Here is an 18,784-nt window from a genome sequence, read left to right as displayed (position 1 = left end):
ACACTACTGTTTTCATGCTGATTGTAATCAGGAGTATTTATCTTACAATATTGACTGTGATCATTTGATTTATATACCAGACAACATGGTTCGTCATCACAGAACAAATGTCTGAAAATAGAATATATGGCAAGAGCTTCGCCTACTGACACAAAGGCATGAGCTGTCCATCCTACAATCGATTCCCCCCCGCTCCCTTTGCACAGATGTCAGAAACAGAACATGGTCCCACAGTATGCCAACATTTTTATGGCTGACTTAGAACAGCGCTTCCTCAGCTCTCATCCCCTAACACCCCTACTCTACTTGCGCTATATTGATGACATCTTCATCATCTGGACCCATGGAAAAGAAGCTCTTGAGGAATTCCACCATGATTTCAACAATTTCCATCCCACCATCAACCTCAGCCTGGTCCAGTCCACACAAGAAATCCACTTCCTGGACACTACAGTGCTAATAAATGATGGTCACATAAACACCACCCTATACCAGAAACTTACTGACCGCTATTCCTACCTACATGCCTCCAGCTTTCACCCTGACCACACCACACGATCCATCGTCTACAGCCAAGTTCTGCGATACAACTGCATTTGCTCCAACCCCTCAGACAGAGACAAACACCTACAAGATCTCTATCAAGCATTCTTACAACTACAATACCCACCTGCAGAAGTGAAGAAACAGATTGATAGAGCCAGAAGAGTTCCCAGAAGTCACCTACTACAGGACAGGCCTAACAAAGAAAATAACAGAACACCACTAGCCGTCACCTTCAACCCCCAACTAAAACCCCTCCAATGCATTATTAAGGATCTACAACCTATCCTGAAGGATGACCCAACACTCTCACAAATCCTGGGAGACAGGCCAGCCCTTGCCTACAGACAGCCCCCCAACCTGAAGCGAATACTCACCAGCAACCACATACCACACAACAGAACCACTAACCCAGGAACCTATCCTTGCAACAAAGCCCGTTGCCAACTGTGCCCACATATCTATTCAGGGGACACCATCACAGGGTCTAATAACATCAGCCACACTATCAGAGGCTCGTTCACCTGCACATCTACCAATGTGATACATGCCATCAGGGTGCCAGCAATGCCCCTCTGCCATGTACATTGGTCAAACTGGACAGTCTCTATGTAAAAGAATAAATGGACACAAATCAGATGTCAAGAATTATAACATTCATAAACCAGTCGGAGAACACTTCAATCTCTCTGGTCACGCGATTACAAACATGAAAGTTGCGATATTACAACAGAAAAACTTCAAAACTAGACTCCAGCGAGAGACTGTTGAATTGGAATTCATTTGCAAATTGGATACAATTAACTTAGGCTCAAATAGAGACTGGGAGTGGCTAAGTCATTATGCAAGGTAACCTATTTCCCCTTGTTTTTGCTTATGCTCAAATAAATTGGTTAGTCTCTAAGGTGCCACAAGTACTCCTTTTCTTTTAACAAAAAAATTATGCAGGAACAAACCTCCACAGACTAAAGTTATTAATAGATTTATTTCACATTATATGCATGAGATTCACAAGGGCAGATTAAACTATGAGGAATGGAAAACTTGGAGAAATACTTTACTAAGGAATTAATGATGTATTGCAGCAACATACATAAAAATAAACAGAACCAGAAGGTTAGCACAGTAGAGTATATGGACTAATTCAAAGACTGTGTGCAAAGTAACTGACTGGCTTTGCCCAGTTGCCTAGTGCCTAATTGAACCGCAAACATTGCCAGGCAGGAGATTCCATCTTCCGTTTCATTTTGTCAGGTTGACAGAAGTATGTACACGCAATCCCTGTGGAGGAAGGAATGCCTTGCATTACTTATTAGTCTCCATTTTGGCTTATTAAATAGCCAGGTAACTGGGTTCCACACAGGATTCTGATCCATTCTTCAGGTGAAAAGAAGATGGCTGCAAGGATGGTGGTCTCAATAAGATGGGGAAAGAGAGGATGAAAAAATAGGGAATTCTTTAGGGCTCTGATAAGGACATGGATATAGAGGCATAAAAACAATAGCATCTTCCCCTTCCAAGTTTATATGAACTCTTTGAGTAAAGAAAAAAATACTGTCATAATCACGGCAGCAGCTTTCTAACAGCCACACTTCAGTTTAGTAATTTATACACTAATATATTTGACGGGGAAGGCTTCCCCCCCCAGCCAAAGCTTTTGTGCGGCACGTAATCTGATGTGGGTAGGGAGAAAGAAGACTATGAAGACTGGGAGCTGGCTGTAGTGGGAACATAAAGAAGAAAGGTCCCAATCATAAGGAGTTCATAACACTTTCAGATTCCAGCTGCATGTATCAATGCTTGAATATTTCAATACAAAAATACTGGATTGTAAAAAGTTATTTGGAGACTTGTAGTCATGCCCTACTCACGTAACAGTGGAAAGAACACAGCTCTAATACCTGAAAACAGCAAGCATTGAAAATAAACAACTGGCTGATTACTGTCCCTCCCCAAGAAAACAGCAGAATTAACGCAGTACAGAGAAAATGTGGAGTGGAATTGCCAGCTGGAAGCTTGGTCCTGAAAAATTCACTCACCTATGGCAAATCAAGTTCTATGGAATTTAGACTCATTTTTTAAAAAACTCAGTTTCTAGCCCTTATGTCTGAGAAGCCTTCCAAATACATTTGAGCATTAATTGATGCAGTGTGTCTTCAGTTAACTATGGAGCAGTCTTCAACGTATGTGAAGACAGTCAAGCTCAAATCTGTCTGCCCCTGCTTATAACTTACTAAGTGGCACCAGACTGAAATGAACACAACTCTGGATAATTTCACACAGGCTCTTCAGAAAACCCTGTGGGTCACAACCAATCTGTCAATTACACACTGCTGCAGTTTGGGAAAGCTATAAGTAGAAGGGAAGGCTTTGAAGTTATTCACAAGGGAAGGGGATCCAAAAACTGGTAGTGGGGAAATAGGTAGAGTAGGAGTAACTCCTTTCAAGCCTCCTGACTGCTGTGAGGGGTAAAGTGGTACAGGTTCTGGAGGAAGTAGGAGAGATATAATGCTCCTTCTCCCACCAAGGGAGTATAACTTCAAGTTCAGAAAAACCTTTTTTCCAGAGGCTGACACAAAATATATAGCCCCTACACCACCAAGCAGTGACCAGGAAAAGCATCCTGATAGAAAACACAGCCCTATTACTCCCAAAAGAGAATGTGAGGTGCGGCTATGCTTCTCACCAGAGCTCTGCCCACAGGATTCCTTGGTGGGACTCCCTCCTCTTCTATTATATCTATTTCTGGCAAGTACGACTAGTCCTTCACTGAGCTGATGTCTGGTAAGTCTTTCAAATCTGCTAGAAATAACTGAGAAAGTAAAAAACCTGGCTTTGGTTTAAAACGGTCACCTCTGCAGATACACATGTGAATTACTTTCAAACTGTTGCTGAATGACAGATGTGAAACACAGTTTCTGATTAGGGAAGGGAGTTGAGGGCTCCTCTGAGGCCTCTGCAATTTTCCCCACACCTTCCCCAGTTCTCTCCAATTCCTTTATTAAAACTCTATATTTAGTTTCTGAAGTGTGTGTGTGTGTTTTAAAAAGAGAGTGGAATGTCACAAACTATTGTTCAGGAACAGTGTCAGATGCAATCCATACACACTGCCACTTACCAATTAGCTTTAAGCATTCACTGTTTATAATATGTGCATTATTCACATCAGAACATTAAGTTGAGAAATAACTAGTATATGATACAGAAGTTATCATGCATCTTAGTACTAGTGCTGCAGGTACATCCTCTCCCTCTTACTAAGCTAGTCAATACTAACCAGGAACAAGAGACATTGCAGGTAGAAGGGCAGGATCTGTAAGGAGGCACTAAACAAGAAATGCCCAGAACCCACACCCTGCAGCTTACCTCCTGAAAGTTATGTTGTGTGAACTTGTCAGCTATCCTCAGCAGCTCACGGCAGGAGTGAGTGTCAGCAAAAGCCCGTATACCCAGGCAGTTGGAAGGGTCCAATTGTCTTTTTAGGAACTCACAGCAGGCTTCCTGGATCTCAGCCAGCTGGAGTAGACAAGCAGCTGGCAGTAAGGTCTGGACGTTGCCCTCTTCCACTGTGATCTGGGAAGTGTATGCAAAGTCAATCAGTAGCTCCATGGCCCTTTCATCAATGTCTCGAATCACTACCTCTGTCTGCCGACTTTCTGCCAGTTCCCCAGTGAACATGGCTCGGAAATAAGGACTGCAGGCTGAAAGTATCACCCGGTGGGCATAGATCTTTTTGGCACCCACGACTAGTACCACATCACACAACTCCCGGTGCTTCCGCAGAAGATTGATAACCTCCAAGGTTTGTCGAGGGTGCTTGTCTGAGATGTAGGGCATGCGAGCAGGTTGTGGTACCCCCTCTGGTAGTTTGTTGGGATCTCCAAGGGTGCAACGGCTTGTCACATCCATTCCGGTCTCTCCTGGTCGAGTACTGGTACACCTGCAAAGGAGCAAGCCATGAAACAGGATTATCACTGACTCATCTCTCACCAAATGTCATTGGTGGCTCTGTGTCCATCACTGTCTGATCGGAGCTGGACATAGAAATAGCACCACTTCCAGCTTCCTTGGCCACCTAGGGAAACAAGCACTTCTGATCAAATAGCTACAGAAAAAAAATTAGTCTAAATCAAAGCATCCCAGTGAGTTAACAAAAGCCAGTTTGCAATAGGCTCACGTTTACATCTATTTTATAGACTTTTCTGTACTCATCACTGTAGTATCTGAGCATGTCTTACACATTTAATTGAACCTCATAATAGCCCTGTGAGGTAGGGATGTAATATCCCCATTTTACAGGCAGTGAATTAAGGAATATGAGAGTGATTTGTCCAAAGTCACACAAGAAGTCTGACACAGAGCTGGAACTAAATCCCAGATCTCCAGAGTCCCAGTCAAACTCCTTAATACAAGACCAACCTTCTTCTCTTCTTCAGGCTTCCTCTATGTAGATTTTTATATCATCCATCACTGTGGTATTTGAGCACGTGACATCCCTGTAGACTTTCAAAAAGTAAGATGGTTGGCTACTATCTTGGTTATGTGCCTGCTTCCTGGTGCATCCACTAATTTATTTGTTCTCTGATTTTTGTACCTGGACTCTTCAGACACAATACACACCCTGGTGTTTCAGGTGGGTTCCAAGAGGTTGTTAATTTCTCCAAGGAATGGCATACTAAGGACTGCAATTAGTGTGATTGGATCCTAAACAGTCAAAACATTTTCAACAATACTTAAAAAAAAAAATAAAAAAAAATCAACTCTCTTTCCCCAAAAGGAAGAAAATAAAGTCAAGATGGAAACCTTAGAAATTAGAAGCCATTCAGCAAGATATATAAACAATAACATTTTGTACAGAGATTGGGGGAGGGGCGGGGGGCTGCCGCAGTATTTCACCAACGTCACTGTCATTAGCTAAGGTGTAAAAAGTTTTCAGCCGCTGCTGCAATTATTTAGTTCTTTGTTGTCCTCCACTAGGTTTTTAGGCCACAACTACCTTTCCCATATGCCCTCTTGCCCCTGGACGGGTATCAGCCACAGGGTATCTTAAGAGTTGAGAGCCACTGCTTTATACTATCACCACCAGCCACACAAGCCCTCCAAAAAAGGGGTAAGAACTGCACTGTACCCCACCCGCACTGGCTATAAATAGGGAGAACACAGTTGCAAAAAAGGGCCAATGTAATTCTGTGGTGTATTAATGTGTGTTGTATGTCAGACTTGGGCAGTAATTGTCCTGCTCTACGCGGCAGTGATGAGGTGTCAGCTGGAGTACTATCTCCAGCTCTGGGCACCACACTGTGGGGTACATTTTGCTGCATGCTTGAAGGAAGAATTAAAAATAGATCACATCTTTTTCTCTAATTATGATCTCAAGTGCACTTTCTAACCACAAGGAAATCGTGCTATTCATGACATTTCAAATAATTCAGTTGCATCTTAGACTGTTTTCCCACCAGCATAGAGCAGCTACATGAGAGATTTTACAGCGGCTCAGCTGCATTGGTACAGCTACGCCGCTGTAAGGTCTCTAGTGTAGACACAAGTTACCAACACAGTTGATTTTGAGAGCTGGGAAGAGAACCGGGCGAAAACTATGAGTGTCTGCTAGAAGAGGGTCTCCAAAGCAAGGTGCGCAAGACCATTCCTGGGGGTGCGTGGCAGGAGGAGCGCCGCCAGCATGGCGGCAGCAGCACTCCCAGACCTTTGATTCTTCGGCGGCACACCGGCTCTCCCGGCTCCATCTTCGGCGGCACACCGGCTCTCCCGGCTCCATCTTCGGCGGCAGCTCTTTTTTTTTGGATCCCTAGAGCTGGCCCTGGGGGTGCGCGATCCACAAAGTTTGGAGACCACTGCTCTAGAACAGTGGTTTTCAAACTTTTTTTCTGGTGATCCAGTTGAAGAAAATTGTTGATGCCCGCGACCCAACAGAGCTGGGGATGAGGGGTTTGGGATGTGGGAGGGGGCTCAGGGCTGGGACAGAGCATTGGGGTGTGGGGGTGAGGGCTGCGGCTGGGAAGCAGGGGTTCTGGGTACGGGAGGGGGCTCTGGGCTGGGGTGCAGGAGGGAGTCAGGGATCTGGGCTGGGGGTGCAGGCTCTGGGGTGCAGGAAGGGGCTCCAGGTTTGCGGGGGGTGGGGGGGGGTCAGGGCTGGGGAAGGGTATTGGGGCACGGGCTTACCGCCGGCAGCTCCCAGTCAGCAGCGCAGCTGGGGTGCAAAGGCAGGCTTCCCGCCTGTCCTGGCACTGCAGACTGTGCTGCACCCCAGAAGCGGCCAGCAGGTCTGGCTCCTAGGCAGAGGCGCGCAAGTGGCTCCACATGGCTCTCACCCACAGGCACCCTCCCCCAAACTACCATTTTCTGGATACCGGCCAATGGGAATGTGGAGCCAGTGCTCAGGGTGGGGACAACGTGGAGCCCCGTGACCCCCCGCCTATGAGACCTGCTGCTGGCTGCTTCCAGGTAGGAACTACTAGTTTTGCTACTAGTTTTACTGGCTGGCTGCCAGGGTCCCTGGGTGCTGAGCAAGGCGACCCAGTGTCTTGCATACAGGGCCGGCTCGACATTTGTTGCCGCCCCAAGCAGCAAAAAAAAAAAAAAAAACACCCAACCAACCAAACAAAAAAACCTGCCGAATACGCCGCCACCAGAGAGAACAGGAACATCGGAGGGAGCTACTGCTGAATTGCCGCCGACGGCGAGACCTGAGTCAGAAGAGTCGCTGCCGAACTGCCGCCGCGGGAAACAACGGAGTGGGGCTTCTGCCGAATCGTGGGGTTTAGATAAGGGATGGGAGGTCCCGGGGGATGGGGAGTGGTTTCATAGGTGTGGGAGTCCCAGGAGGCAGTCAGGGGACAGGGAGTGGTTGGATGGGGTGGAGGGGGAACAGGGGGGTTGGACAGGCTTGGGAGCCCCGGGGGGCCTGGTGTGGGGGTGTGTGTGTGTATGTGGATAGGGGGCAGGGCAGTCAGGAGACAGGGCGGCTGGTTAGGGGTGGGGGTCCCCGGAGGGGTGGTGGTCAGGGGACAAGGAGCTGGGGGGGTTGTATGGGTCAGGGGTTCTGAGGGGGGCAGTCAGGAGGCAGGTAGGGGCAGGGGGCCAGGCTCTTTGGGGAGGCACAGCCTTCTCTACCCGGCCCTCCATACAGTTTTGGAACCCCGATGTGGCCCTCGGGCCAAAAAGTTTGCCCACCCCTGCACTAGACTGAAGTCAGTTTGAAACTGAATAGCTGAAAATGTGGCTTGTTAATAAGAATTCCATTCTATGCAGGTTCTTACACCATGCCCATGATTATGGTATTCTAGTACCTCCAAGGTATCTGGTATATTTCCTAAAGGAAAGAGTGTTACTAAGGGTATGTCTATACTGGAAAATTCAAATTGCTGCCACGGGAACGCTCCCACAGCAGCGCTTTGAAGTGCGAGTGTGGTCGCACGCGAGCGCTGGGAGAGAGCTCTCCTAGTGCTCCTGGTAATCCACCTCCACGAGCGCAGCTCCCAGCACTTGGAGCCTGTCTACACTAGCACTTTAAAGCACTCAGACTTGCTGCACTCCCCTGAGCCAGCAAGTTAGAGCGCTATAAAATGTAAGTGTAGACATACCCTTAATAATTAAAGCAAACTGAACAGATGCAAGGAAATTCAAAGTCAACACTCCCAATTCATCCATAACTTATCTCTGGATAGTGCTGGAGATAAGTGGACTTGGGAATTTTCACATTGGATCAGACCAGATGCTTGATGTTATGTACTGTGGGCTGCTGCTACTTAGAGGCACAGAAGAGTGAATTAAAAGGACCCAGCTGATGGCATCTGTCTGAACAGGATAATAATTTAACTGTATTATGTGTGCATTATGCATAAATATGTGCAGGGAATGAAATGATGACTCAGTGGCTTAGAGGTGTGAAAGACAGAAGGCAGCACTTGATTCTCACATACTAGGCTGGCTGCCTTCCCCCACACAAAGGGCTGAGAGATGCTCCTGAATACTCAGGTTTCAGAGGAACAGCCGTGTTAGTCTGTATTCGCAAAAAGAAAAGGAGTACTTGTGGCACCTTAGAGACTAACCAATTTATTTGAGCATGAGCTTTCGTGAGCTACAGCTCACTTCATCAGATGTATACCGTGGAAACTGCAGCAGACTTTATATACACACAGAGAATATGAAACAATACCTCCTCCCACCCCACTGTCCTCACAAGTCTTGGGAGACAGGCCAGTCCTTGCCTACAGACAGCCCCGCAACCTGAAGCAAATACTCACCAACAACCACATACCACACAACAGAACCACTAACCCAGGAACTTATCCTTGCAACAAAGCCCGTTGCCAATTGTGCCCACATATCTATTCAGGGGACACCATCACAGGGCCTAATAACATCAGCCACACTATCAGAGGCTCGTTCACCTGCACATCCACCAATGTGATATATGCCATCATGTGCCAGCAATGCCCCTCTGCCATTTACATTGGTCAAACTGGACAGTCTCTACGTAAAAGAATAAATGGACACAAATCAGATGTCAAGAATTATAACATTCATAAACCAGTCGGAGAACACTTCAATCTCTCTGGTCACGCAATCACAGACATGAAGGTCGCTATCTTAAAACAAAAAAACTTCAAATCCAGACTCCAGCGAGAAACTGCTGAATTGGAATTCATTTGCAAATTGGATACTATTAATTTAGGCTTAAATAGAGACTGGGAGTGGCTAAGTCATTATGCAAGGTAGCCTGTTTCCTCTTGTTTTTTCCTACCTCCCCCCCTCCCCCCCAGATGTTCTGGTTTAACTTGGATTTAAACTTGGAGAGTGGTCAGTTTAGATGAGCTATTACCAGCAGGAGAGTGAGTTTGTGTGTGTATGGGGGTGGGGGGGATGTGAGAAAACCTGGATCTATGCAGGAAATAGCCCGACTTGATTATGTAAAGAGTTGTCACTTTGGATGGGCTAGCACCAGCAGGAGAGTGAATTTGTGTGGGGGGGTGGAGGGTGAGAAAACCTGGATTTGTGCTGGAAATGGCCCACCTGTTGATCACTTTAGATAAGCTATTACCAGCAGGACAGTGGGGTGGGAGGAGGTATTGTTTCATATTCTCTGTGTGTATATAAAGTCTGCTGCAGTTTCCACGGTATACATCTGATGAAGTGAGCTGTAGCTCACGAAAGCTCATGCTCAAATAAATTGGTTAGTCTCTAAGGTGCCACAAGTACTCCTTTTCTTTTTCTGAATACTCAGGGTTGATTAAAAGACAGAGTGGGAGACTGAAGAGGAAATGTGTATGCAAGGATCAAAGATTCACACTCAGCTATGCAGATATTCAGGGATTAGCTTCCATCAGTGTGCAGGCTGGGGAAATCAGCAAATACAATGGGATTAAGGAAGCGCTGACAAGATAACTTTGTAGCATACAATGCTGAAAAGTACAAATAGGAACACAGCCAGCCTGCAAGTCAGCTAAATAAATGGGCTGTTTTATCTCCTCACTGTATTTGGCTACGCTGGCTCCCAGAGCTTTATTCATTGTCACAAGCATTTATTAGGCTAATGTCTACACTTGCAGAGTTTTTGCACTGTCAGTTTCACCTGCGATAGGGAACTGGTGAAAGCACTGGTTTGTGTACTCACTTGCTTCCACAGGCATCAGATAGTGTTTAGATTTGCAGCATTTCCATCACTGATGAGAGGGCAGCTACCCCACAGTGCAGCTCTCTCCATTTTGAGGATAGGTCTTGTGGGAATGGGGAGGGGGGAGGCAGGGTGAGCTCAGGGTCCAAGGTGGGGATCCTTTGCTCTGTAGAGCAGCTATGGTCACTTGGCCAGATCAGCACTTGCAAACAAAACAGGAAAGGGAGTTTCAAAGTTCCCGGGGCTTTACAGGAGGAGGGGTGGACGTCTGTTTACCTAGCATCAGAGCAGCAGAGCTGCTGGCCAGAGTGGTCACCGTAGGCACCATGGGATATCCTCTAGAGGCTAAAAGCTGTTTACACAGGAAGAAGTGTCTCCACTTGCACTTCACCGCAAAAGGATTAGCGGTAAGAACTATACACCTCTCATGGAGGTGGTTTTCTGTTTGCAGTGAAACTTCAGAGTTTCACCGCAAGAAGTCATTGGCATGTGTAGACACTCCCGTGGGTTTTGTGGAAAAAAAGGGACTTTTTGCGCTTTAAATGGCAAGTGTAGACATGCCCTTAGGCATCCATCCCTGCAGGATACAAGTAACGCCTACAAGGTTCCAAACATCCATGGCTCTGTTTCTGAGTGAAATGTACACTGACACTTCAGTAATAATTTACTTTTAAGCACCTTTTGACTCTCAGCCTCCCCCCCCCCACTCACTCACACACACCCTAGGGTGGAAAGCAGCCAGCTGCTTAACAGCACTCTGCAACATTCATTAGGAAAAGAAGCGAAGATCATAGTATCCAATTGAAGCTGCAAGGGGACTGCATTTCAGTTTGAAGAATATAAATATCAGAGTTGGAATTTGGTGTGTACACCAGGCTACCAATTCCTAGATCTGTCATGGGATTTTCAGAACACAAGGAATTTGATTTTATGTCTCAGCCAGAATAAGTTACCTCCAACAGCACAGCGCCCACGCACAACATGCTGGGACATTAGTTCAGTATCGACCGTGAATACCACCTATTAAATCTTCAACACTATGCACTGGATCAACTAGATGTTCAGTGGAGGCTTCTGGGAGCAGAGTACTAACTCTAGTCATCAACAGTGGAAACAAAACAGTGTCCCTGCCCTTCACAAATGTTGGGGTTTAAAGGCTGTCACAGAGTCCCCGGGTGAGGCTCTGGAACTGCGCCCTATGAAGCCAGTCAGGACTCGGGTGAAGTCTCCTCTCTGTGAGCAGAGTGTCTTCAGGGCAAAAAGCTCACAGAGCTTCCACCTTCCTGGGTCTGACCTCAGAGCATTCAGCATCCTCTGCCCCTCCATGCACTTCCCACAGCGAGCCAGCCCAGGCGGGGTCCTGGGGAAGCCAGAGGGTCCTGCCCCCCAACTTTGCAGTCAGACATGACTCTTAGCCAGCTAGTAAAACAGAGGTTTATTAGATGACAGGAACATGGTCTAAAACAGAGCTTGTAGGTACAGAGAACAGGACCCCTCATCCGGGTCCATTTTGGGGGGCAGTGACCCAGACAACCATGTCTGCACTTCATTCCACGTCCCCAGCCAGCCCAAACCGACTCATCCTCCAGCCTCTCCTCCTCTGGGCTTTGTCCCTTTCCCAGGCCAGGAGGTCACCTGATTCCTTTGTTCTCCAACCCTTTAGCTATCACCTTGCAGGGGGGAAAAGGCCCAGGCCATCAGTTGCCAGGAGACAGAGTGTCAGCCATTTACATACACTGGCCCTTTGTTCTGCAACAATTACACTCCCTTATTCCACCACCTAGAGACTTAAGAAATGCATAGGGGAAACTGAGGCACCCCTACAGCGTTCAGAGAAAACATTAAGAACAGTCCCACTTCGTCACAGTGGGACATTGTCAGTTTACAGTTATGTGTTGTGAACAAGCACTTTTCAAAAACCTGATACTAATACCCTAGATTATTAAAAATTAAATAATTGTAATAATCCAGTTTATCTGTCACGATTTACACCGCTTACTATGACAATTCTCTTATCTTAGTTAATTAAAATCAATTAAGTCAGTTTCACTACTATGAGATTATCTATAAGCAGAAAGAAAAAAGCCAATGAGGCTCTGCAGCCTGAGTCTTTTAATAAGGTTTCTATGTCTTCTGCAGCTAATTTTACTCAGATGAGATCCCAGTCCATGCAGCTGGCTGACTTCCCCAGTGAGAAGCAACAGCCTTCCTCAAACTACAATTTAATCTTTAATTAACTTCATCTCATTCCTCCAGTGTAATCACTGCAGTGAAAACCCATACCTGCGATTCTTTCTTTGCTCAAGGATGACAGTTTTAACCAGTTCCCTCTAAAGCAGAGGCGGGGAAGCCTTTTGGCCTGAGGGCAGCATCGGGTTTCTGAAATTGTATGGAGGGTTAGGGGAGGCTGTGCCTCCCTAAATAGCCAGGCATGGGCCAGCCCCCCACATAGCCGACTCCCCCTGCTTCTCGCCCCCTGACGGCCCCCCCAGGAGTCCTGCCCCATCCAACCCCCCCTGTTCCCTGACAGCCCCCCGGGGACCCCACCCATCCACCCCCCCAGCTCTCGGTCCCCTGACTGCTGCCAGAACCCCTGCCCCTAACTGCCCCATCCAACCCCTCCTCTCCTTCTTGACTGCCACCCCTGCCCCCATTCAACCCCCCTGTTCCCCGCCCTCTGACCACCCTGACCCCTATCCACACTCCCGGCCCCTGACCACCCCCCAAACTCCCCTGCCCTCTATCCAACCTGCCCCCTTACCACGCTGCCTGGAGCACTGGTGGCTGGCGGCGCGGCTGCACCAGGACAGGCAGCCGCACAGCACAGAGCACTGGGTCGGGCTGGGCTCTGCAGCCATGCAGCCCAGAGCATTGCACCAGTGGCGCAGTGAGGTGAGGCTGCGGGGGAGGGGGAATAGCAAGGGAGGGGCTGGGGGCTAGCCTCCTGGGCCAGGAGCTCAGGGCCGGGCAGGACGGTCCCGTGGGCCACAGTTGGCCCACCTCTGCTCTAAAGGCTGGATACTTTCTATACAGGCCTACCAAAATCATCTATCGAAGTAATGACACAGCCCAACGCCACTTTGCTTGTGAGCTCTTACAAGACCATCACACAAGGTGCTACTATGTCTGTAGGACATTGATTAAGTATAAAAGTAAATGCTTCCCCAATAGATTGATTTCATAGCAAGATTTATTTGAAATACATTTTGGAAGCAAATAAGCAATAGGATAACAAACAAAACAGGAACCTAATGACCCACACAGAGCTCCCTGAGATATGCAAAAGATCAGGAGGCCCCTGTCCCCAAAAGATCCATGCCACTGTCAGCTTCTGGTTGGACTACAGCAATACAATATACTTGGACATGAAGCTGTCAGGTCTTAGGAAACTCCAGTTAGTACACAGCACAACACCTCAACAACACAAGTTAGCATTAGCACATAACTGTCATCTGTTCTCTCTACTAGCTTCCTATAGAACACTGAGTCAAACTCAAGATCTCTGTCCTTCTCTTCAAGGTGCAAGAGGTCTGGACCCAGTATATTTAAAAAAAATTGCCTAATGTTCCAGGATTAGGACCGTGATAGACAATTCTGCTGCTCAGGCACAATGGAACTGTCCATTGCCAGGGTAAACTTGTCTGTGTAGGAGACGGAGCTAAGGCTGAGAAATGAACTTCCACAGAATCTAAAAACAACTTCAAACCTCAACACTTCCCATTCCTTGTCACACAGCACAGCAGCCAAAATAAATGCAGAATCAATTAAAAAACCTCACATATTTTTTCCCCTTGCACAAAAAAAAAAAAGGGAGGGGGGAAGAGAACCACACATAGCAAATGCTTATCACACTGCTTTATATACTTAGGGAAAGCATTCAGATATTACAGTGTTGAGGGCAGTATAAGAACCTGAATAGAATAGATGTGTCCTTATGGTTGCTAAAAACTGTTTAAACAGCCCCCACTGCAGAAGATAGAAATATCTGGTAGATTATTCAGTCCATCCTCTGAGGAAAAAAAAACACCTCACAGCAGACAGCCAACTGTGTCCCTTCATAGCCTAAATCAGTCTCCTTGTCTCAGCAAAATGATACATGGCTACAATGACACTTGTGTCACGTCCCAGGATGCATTTATTAGCTTAACTGAACCAGTAGCCTAGATAATCTTTTTCTGCTTATTGAGGGGTTCATTTAACTCAATAAGGGTTTGTAGAATGACATTACTGAGCTATTACACAATGCAATTCCTACCACCCTGTTACACAACCAAGTTTAGGTTAGTACTTGTTTCTGCAAACGCAGTAATTAATATCCCTCTACAATGTGGCTTATGCTAAAATCCCACCTCTTTTCCTCCTGTAATGTTTATGTGATTATCAGCATGCATCTAATAAGTTTTCCCCACTTCCAACAGATATTTTGACCTAATGGACTCAACCAGCATATCAGGCTAGGTGACATTCATGAGTGTTGGTTGTCCAATACCTTTGAAAAGTGATTCTCAACCACGCAAACACAGATAGGCTTTTTGTAGGCAGTTTGTTTAAAGATACAGAAACATATCTGCTATAAAGCATAACTATGGCACACTCAGTATTAAAATAATCAAAATGGGCAGATATAATTCATGTCAAACAGGCTGGTCAATGTCTCTTTTTAACAAACACAATTCTTCTTTCCTTTGCAGGACAGAGTATGTTTCTGACATAGCTGATGTCAGCATTACACAAGAAGAGATTGCAGATGTGTCCACAGCCCATTACAGTAGATGCAATTAGTATCCACAAATAAGAGACAAATCCCCTCAGCCTGTAGAGAACTGGAGTCTACAGTAAAGGTCACACTAATGCACATCAGGAGCACGATTAGGTTTAAGAAATACTGCTAGATGGTTCATGAGGAAATATTGGTATAATCACACCATAAAATACGTGGTCCAAAGTACATTTTTCAGCAACATAGTGAACTATTCTAAAATGGATGATTATGGCAACACATCTTCTATACTTTCCTTTCTCAAACAGCATATTCATGTTAACAGATGTTTAGTTTTGCCAATTAAAATAAATATTCTTAGTTCTAGAATACACACCTCAAATAAACATGTTATGGGCTAGCTACTTACAAAATCAACTCAATACCAATTGTCAGATTTTGATCAGAGAAGAATCATTTCTTGTTCTGCACCTTACCTGCGCATTGGCTTTCCGTCCATGCACCGTGAAGAGAAGCCTGCACCATACACTTCAAGACCTGACCTAAGGAAAAAGAAAGAATGACAAAAGTGAAAGTATGTCCTATTTTAGCTCTTCACCATGATACAAAGAATAACTAACCATACCCAAATAGTATGACTTCAAGCCCTTATCCAGCTTCAAAATTTACAATCTTGCTAAGAAATGGTTGGGTTGCAGAGAATAAGACAGAAGAAAAGTTAAGCACCTTACAAATAATGAGTTTAATACATTTAGCACAGTGATGGTGTAGGCAAATGTGATACCCATCATGCACTCAGTAAACTGCATACTACACTGGACACTCTAAACAATTTTATCAAGGAAGGAAAGGTTATCTAGGACACCAGGGGGTGGGGAATGGGATGTCTCTCTCTCTACACTTCCAAAAAAGTGCCAGGAGATATTTATACTTCACACACTTACGAGAAAAAGATGGCACTCATTAAACAGTACAGCACTGACATATATGATCAGGTTTAGGTCTGGACAACTGTATGTCCCAGAGGTAAGAGGAATGCTAACAAAGCCATATATCCACAGAATAAATAGATGAAGTTGCATGATACTGTAACTCACTTTCACTTCTATTAAATGTATATTTACTTTTTCATAGAAGCAATAGTTACATACTTTGTACTCGTCAGACTTCCAATTCTAATGCTGAATACAGCCTCTTTTTACAGGAACATTTGTCAACTAGATTATTTTTAAAAATGACTAATATAATGAAACTCCGGTTTCTGATACAGCATCCTTTAAACGACATGTGAAGCCTCTTTTTATTACTCTCTCCCCCCCCCGTTCCCCTTTTAATAATCATTAAGGTCTTTTCAGCAAGCAAGAAGCTGACTGATAGGGGAGACCATAACACTGACTAAGAAAAAGCACAGTCAAATATGCAAATGAAAAAAAAATCTATTAAAATGCTCTCTAACTTTTCAATCTTAGTAGGTAAAAAATCTATAGTAGGTACAAAAAAGAAGTGCAATGTTCATGTTTCTTTTAAAATAGGAACATCAAGCCAATATATAAACTAAACTTTACGGAAACACTAAATACTCCCTTCTGTATTGTGGTGTTTCATAATAGCCTTTAACATTTGAACTCAAGAAGCGAGAGCAGTATAACAATACTTTCTAATTCTATATCACCTAAGAATCAAACAAAAACAATTTAAGATGCACAACACTGCCAGGAGACTGGAAAGCAGTAAATTATACCACCTACAAGAGCAGATATCCTCAGCATATGAAAAAAGCTTCAAAAAGATGGTCTTGTGGTTAAGGCACCAGACAGGAACTCAGGAGATCTGGACTCAATTCTCTGCTCTGTCATAGATTTCCTTTATGAACAATCTCTGTGCTTCAGCTTTTTATTGTACAATGGGCATAATAATAATAATTCCCTAACTCCTGTATATATTAAAGGTTTAGCTTTACATATTGTTTTTGCAGCCTAATTTATAAAAATCTTATATGGTAAGATCAAGAAACAATCATATGTATAGTCCATCAACATGATATATTATGAACGCATAGGGAAAATTTAATATTTTGCCCTAGTGAGGTTGTTGATTAATCAAGATGATGTTTAGATTTGCTATTTTTAGTTTTGCAGGCTTCTCAAATTATCAGTACCTATTTATTATTTGCTAATAAATGTGACTAATAAATCATTTAGAACCTATTCCTGAGGGGTGTAGAGAGCACATAACTCCGATGCCACGCATGAAACACTTTTCACATGCAGGAAGGGACTTCAGGGAATTATAAAGATCATTCCATTACAAAGTTAACAGTATCGGATGTCACGAATCACTTGTATACATTTAGATAAACAGGCATGTCCACACCTGACCCGTTTACAGGAATGTGAATAGAAGATGTTCACAGCATGCTGCAGGCATTTTGTAAATGGACTAAGGCTAGGTTCTTCACAGTCCTTTTGTGTTTGTGTCAGAATTAATCTCCTCAAAATATATAAAAAAAGAAATTTCTGTACAATTTTGCTACAATGTCCCTGATTTAATGTCCTCACTGGGATAGTAACACGAGGTAATACTTTGTCCCGTTTGTTGTTTCATTCAATTAATAGTGTTCTTTACTCTCCCATAATGGCCCCAGCTCCAGGATATACACAGATATAGCTATATAGTAGAAATATGTTGCTGTTTTCATGGATAAGCATAGCTGGTTTTCTATCACCTCCTGATATGACGCCTTCCTTTTACATCATGTCATGCATAAGACGCGACATGAAACGAAAAGAAGTCGGCAAGAGAACTAGCAAATAATGTTGCTGAAATATAGAAAAGCAACTTAAACAACGTTATTCCCTGTATCCCCCGACCTCCAAAAAAATACTGGATCAGGCCCCTAGGTGCATCATCACTCCTCATACCATATCAATAAGAAGGTTTAAATCTCTGTGCCTCTGTTTCCCCATCTGTAACACTGGGGGAGGGGAGGGAATGTCAAAGGCACAAACAGCAGTTAAGAACTTAAATGTATTGACTTCCAATATGAATGGGCCCCCAACTGCCATCTGTGCCTCTGAGACTCTCCCCAAAATAAGGTATTCATCTCACCGTGATGCTGGATAATTTGTTCACATTTGCAAGGCAGTATGGTGTGCCCAGGATGGGAGGGGCACTCAGACACCATCAGTACCCTAGAGACACATACAAGGCTCCAGCGTGACCCACTGTCTATTCCCAACCAGTCGGGGGGGTGGGGGTGGGGCAAACGGATGCATTGGGAATTTTAAGGTATTACAGTTGAAAATGGAAAGCCCCTCCCCTCCCCCCAACCCCTCTCAGAGGCCCGACCCTGCACCCCAGGTCCCCTGCTCCTCCCCCCTGCTCCGAGCCTGTACCCATCTCCTCCCCCCGCCAGCCTGCACCGCGCTCCGCCCCTGCTCCTCCTTCCCCCAGCCCCGACCCTGCACCCCAGGTCCCCTGCTCCTCCCCCAGCCCCGCACCCCTGGAACCTCTCCCCCATCATCGCCCTACTCTCCCCGCTACTACTCCCCCCAGCCCCGACCCTGCACCTCCCCCATCATCCCCCTGCACCTCGCCCCCCCAAGTCCCAGCCCCCCGGCCCGGGCCCCCGGCTCCCCGCCATCCCTTGAGGAGGCCTGACCCCTCGCTCGAACAGGGGAGGGGAGTCTGCCCCTGAAGGAGCCGCCGCCTGGGAGACTGTAGCCGGCGGAGGAGGGACCCGGACCCCCGCCCCGTCACTCACGGGCGCGGGGTCTGTGCCTGCCGGTGCTGGGGCTGCGGCTGGTGCTGCGGGTCCCGGAACAGCGAGTAACCAGCCCCTTCAGCCCGTCGGCTCAGCCAAGAGGACTCGGTCCGTTCTCCCCAGC

The 18,784-nt window shown here is 45.8% G+C and overlaps 1 protein-coding gene across 1 annotated transcript in view; it reads right to left on the bottom strand.

The window, feature by feature from the left end:
* KLHL20 (kelch like family member 20) overlaps nucleotides 1–18,773 on the bottom strand; it is a 38,493-nt gene extending 19,720 nt beyond the window's left edge. The window contains exons 1-3 of the mRNA XM_048860364.2: nucleotides 18,661–18,773; nucleotides 15,374–15,439; nucleotides 3,910–4,483 (exon numbers count right to left, since the gene is read on the bottom strand). Of these exons, the coding sequence (XP_048716321.1) occupies nucleotides 3,910–4,483; nucleotides 15,374–15,396 (597 nt within the window). The 5' untranslated portion in view covers nucleotides 15,397–15,439; nucleotides 18,661–18,773. The remainder of the gene's footprint in view (nucleotides 1–3,909; nucleotides 4,484–15,373; nucleotides 15,440–18,660) is intronic.
* Nucleotides 18,774–18,784: the final 11 nt, after the last annotated feature.

The sequence above is a fragment of the Caretta caretta genome, chromosome 8 (assembly GCF_965140235.1).
Source record: "Caretta caretta isolate rCarCar2 chromosome 8, rCarCar1.hap1, whole genome shotgun sequence".
Lineage (NCBI taxonomy): Eukaryota > Metazoa > Chordata > Testudines > Cheloniidae > Caretta > Caretta caretta.
Note: the sequence above shows the minus strand (reverse complement) of the source record. Positions and strands in the feature narration are given on the sequence as shown.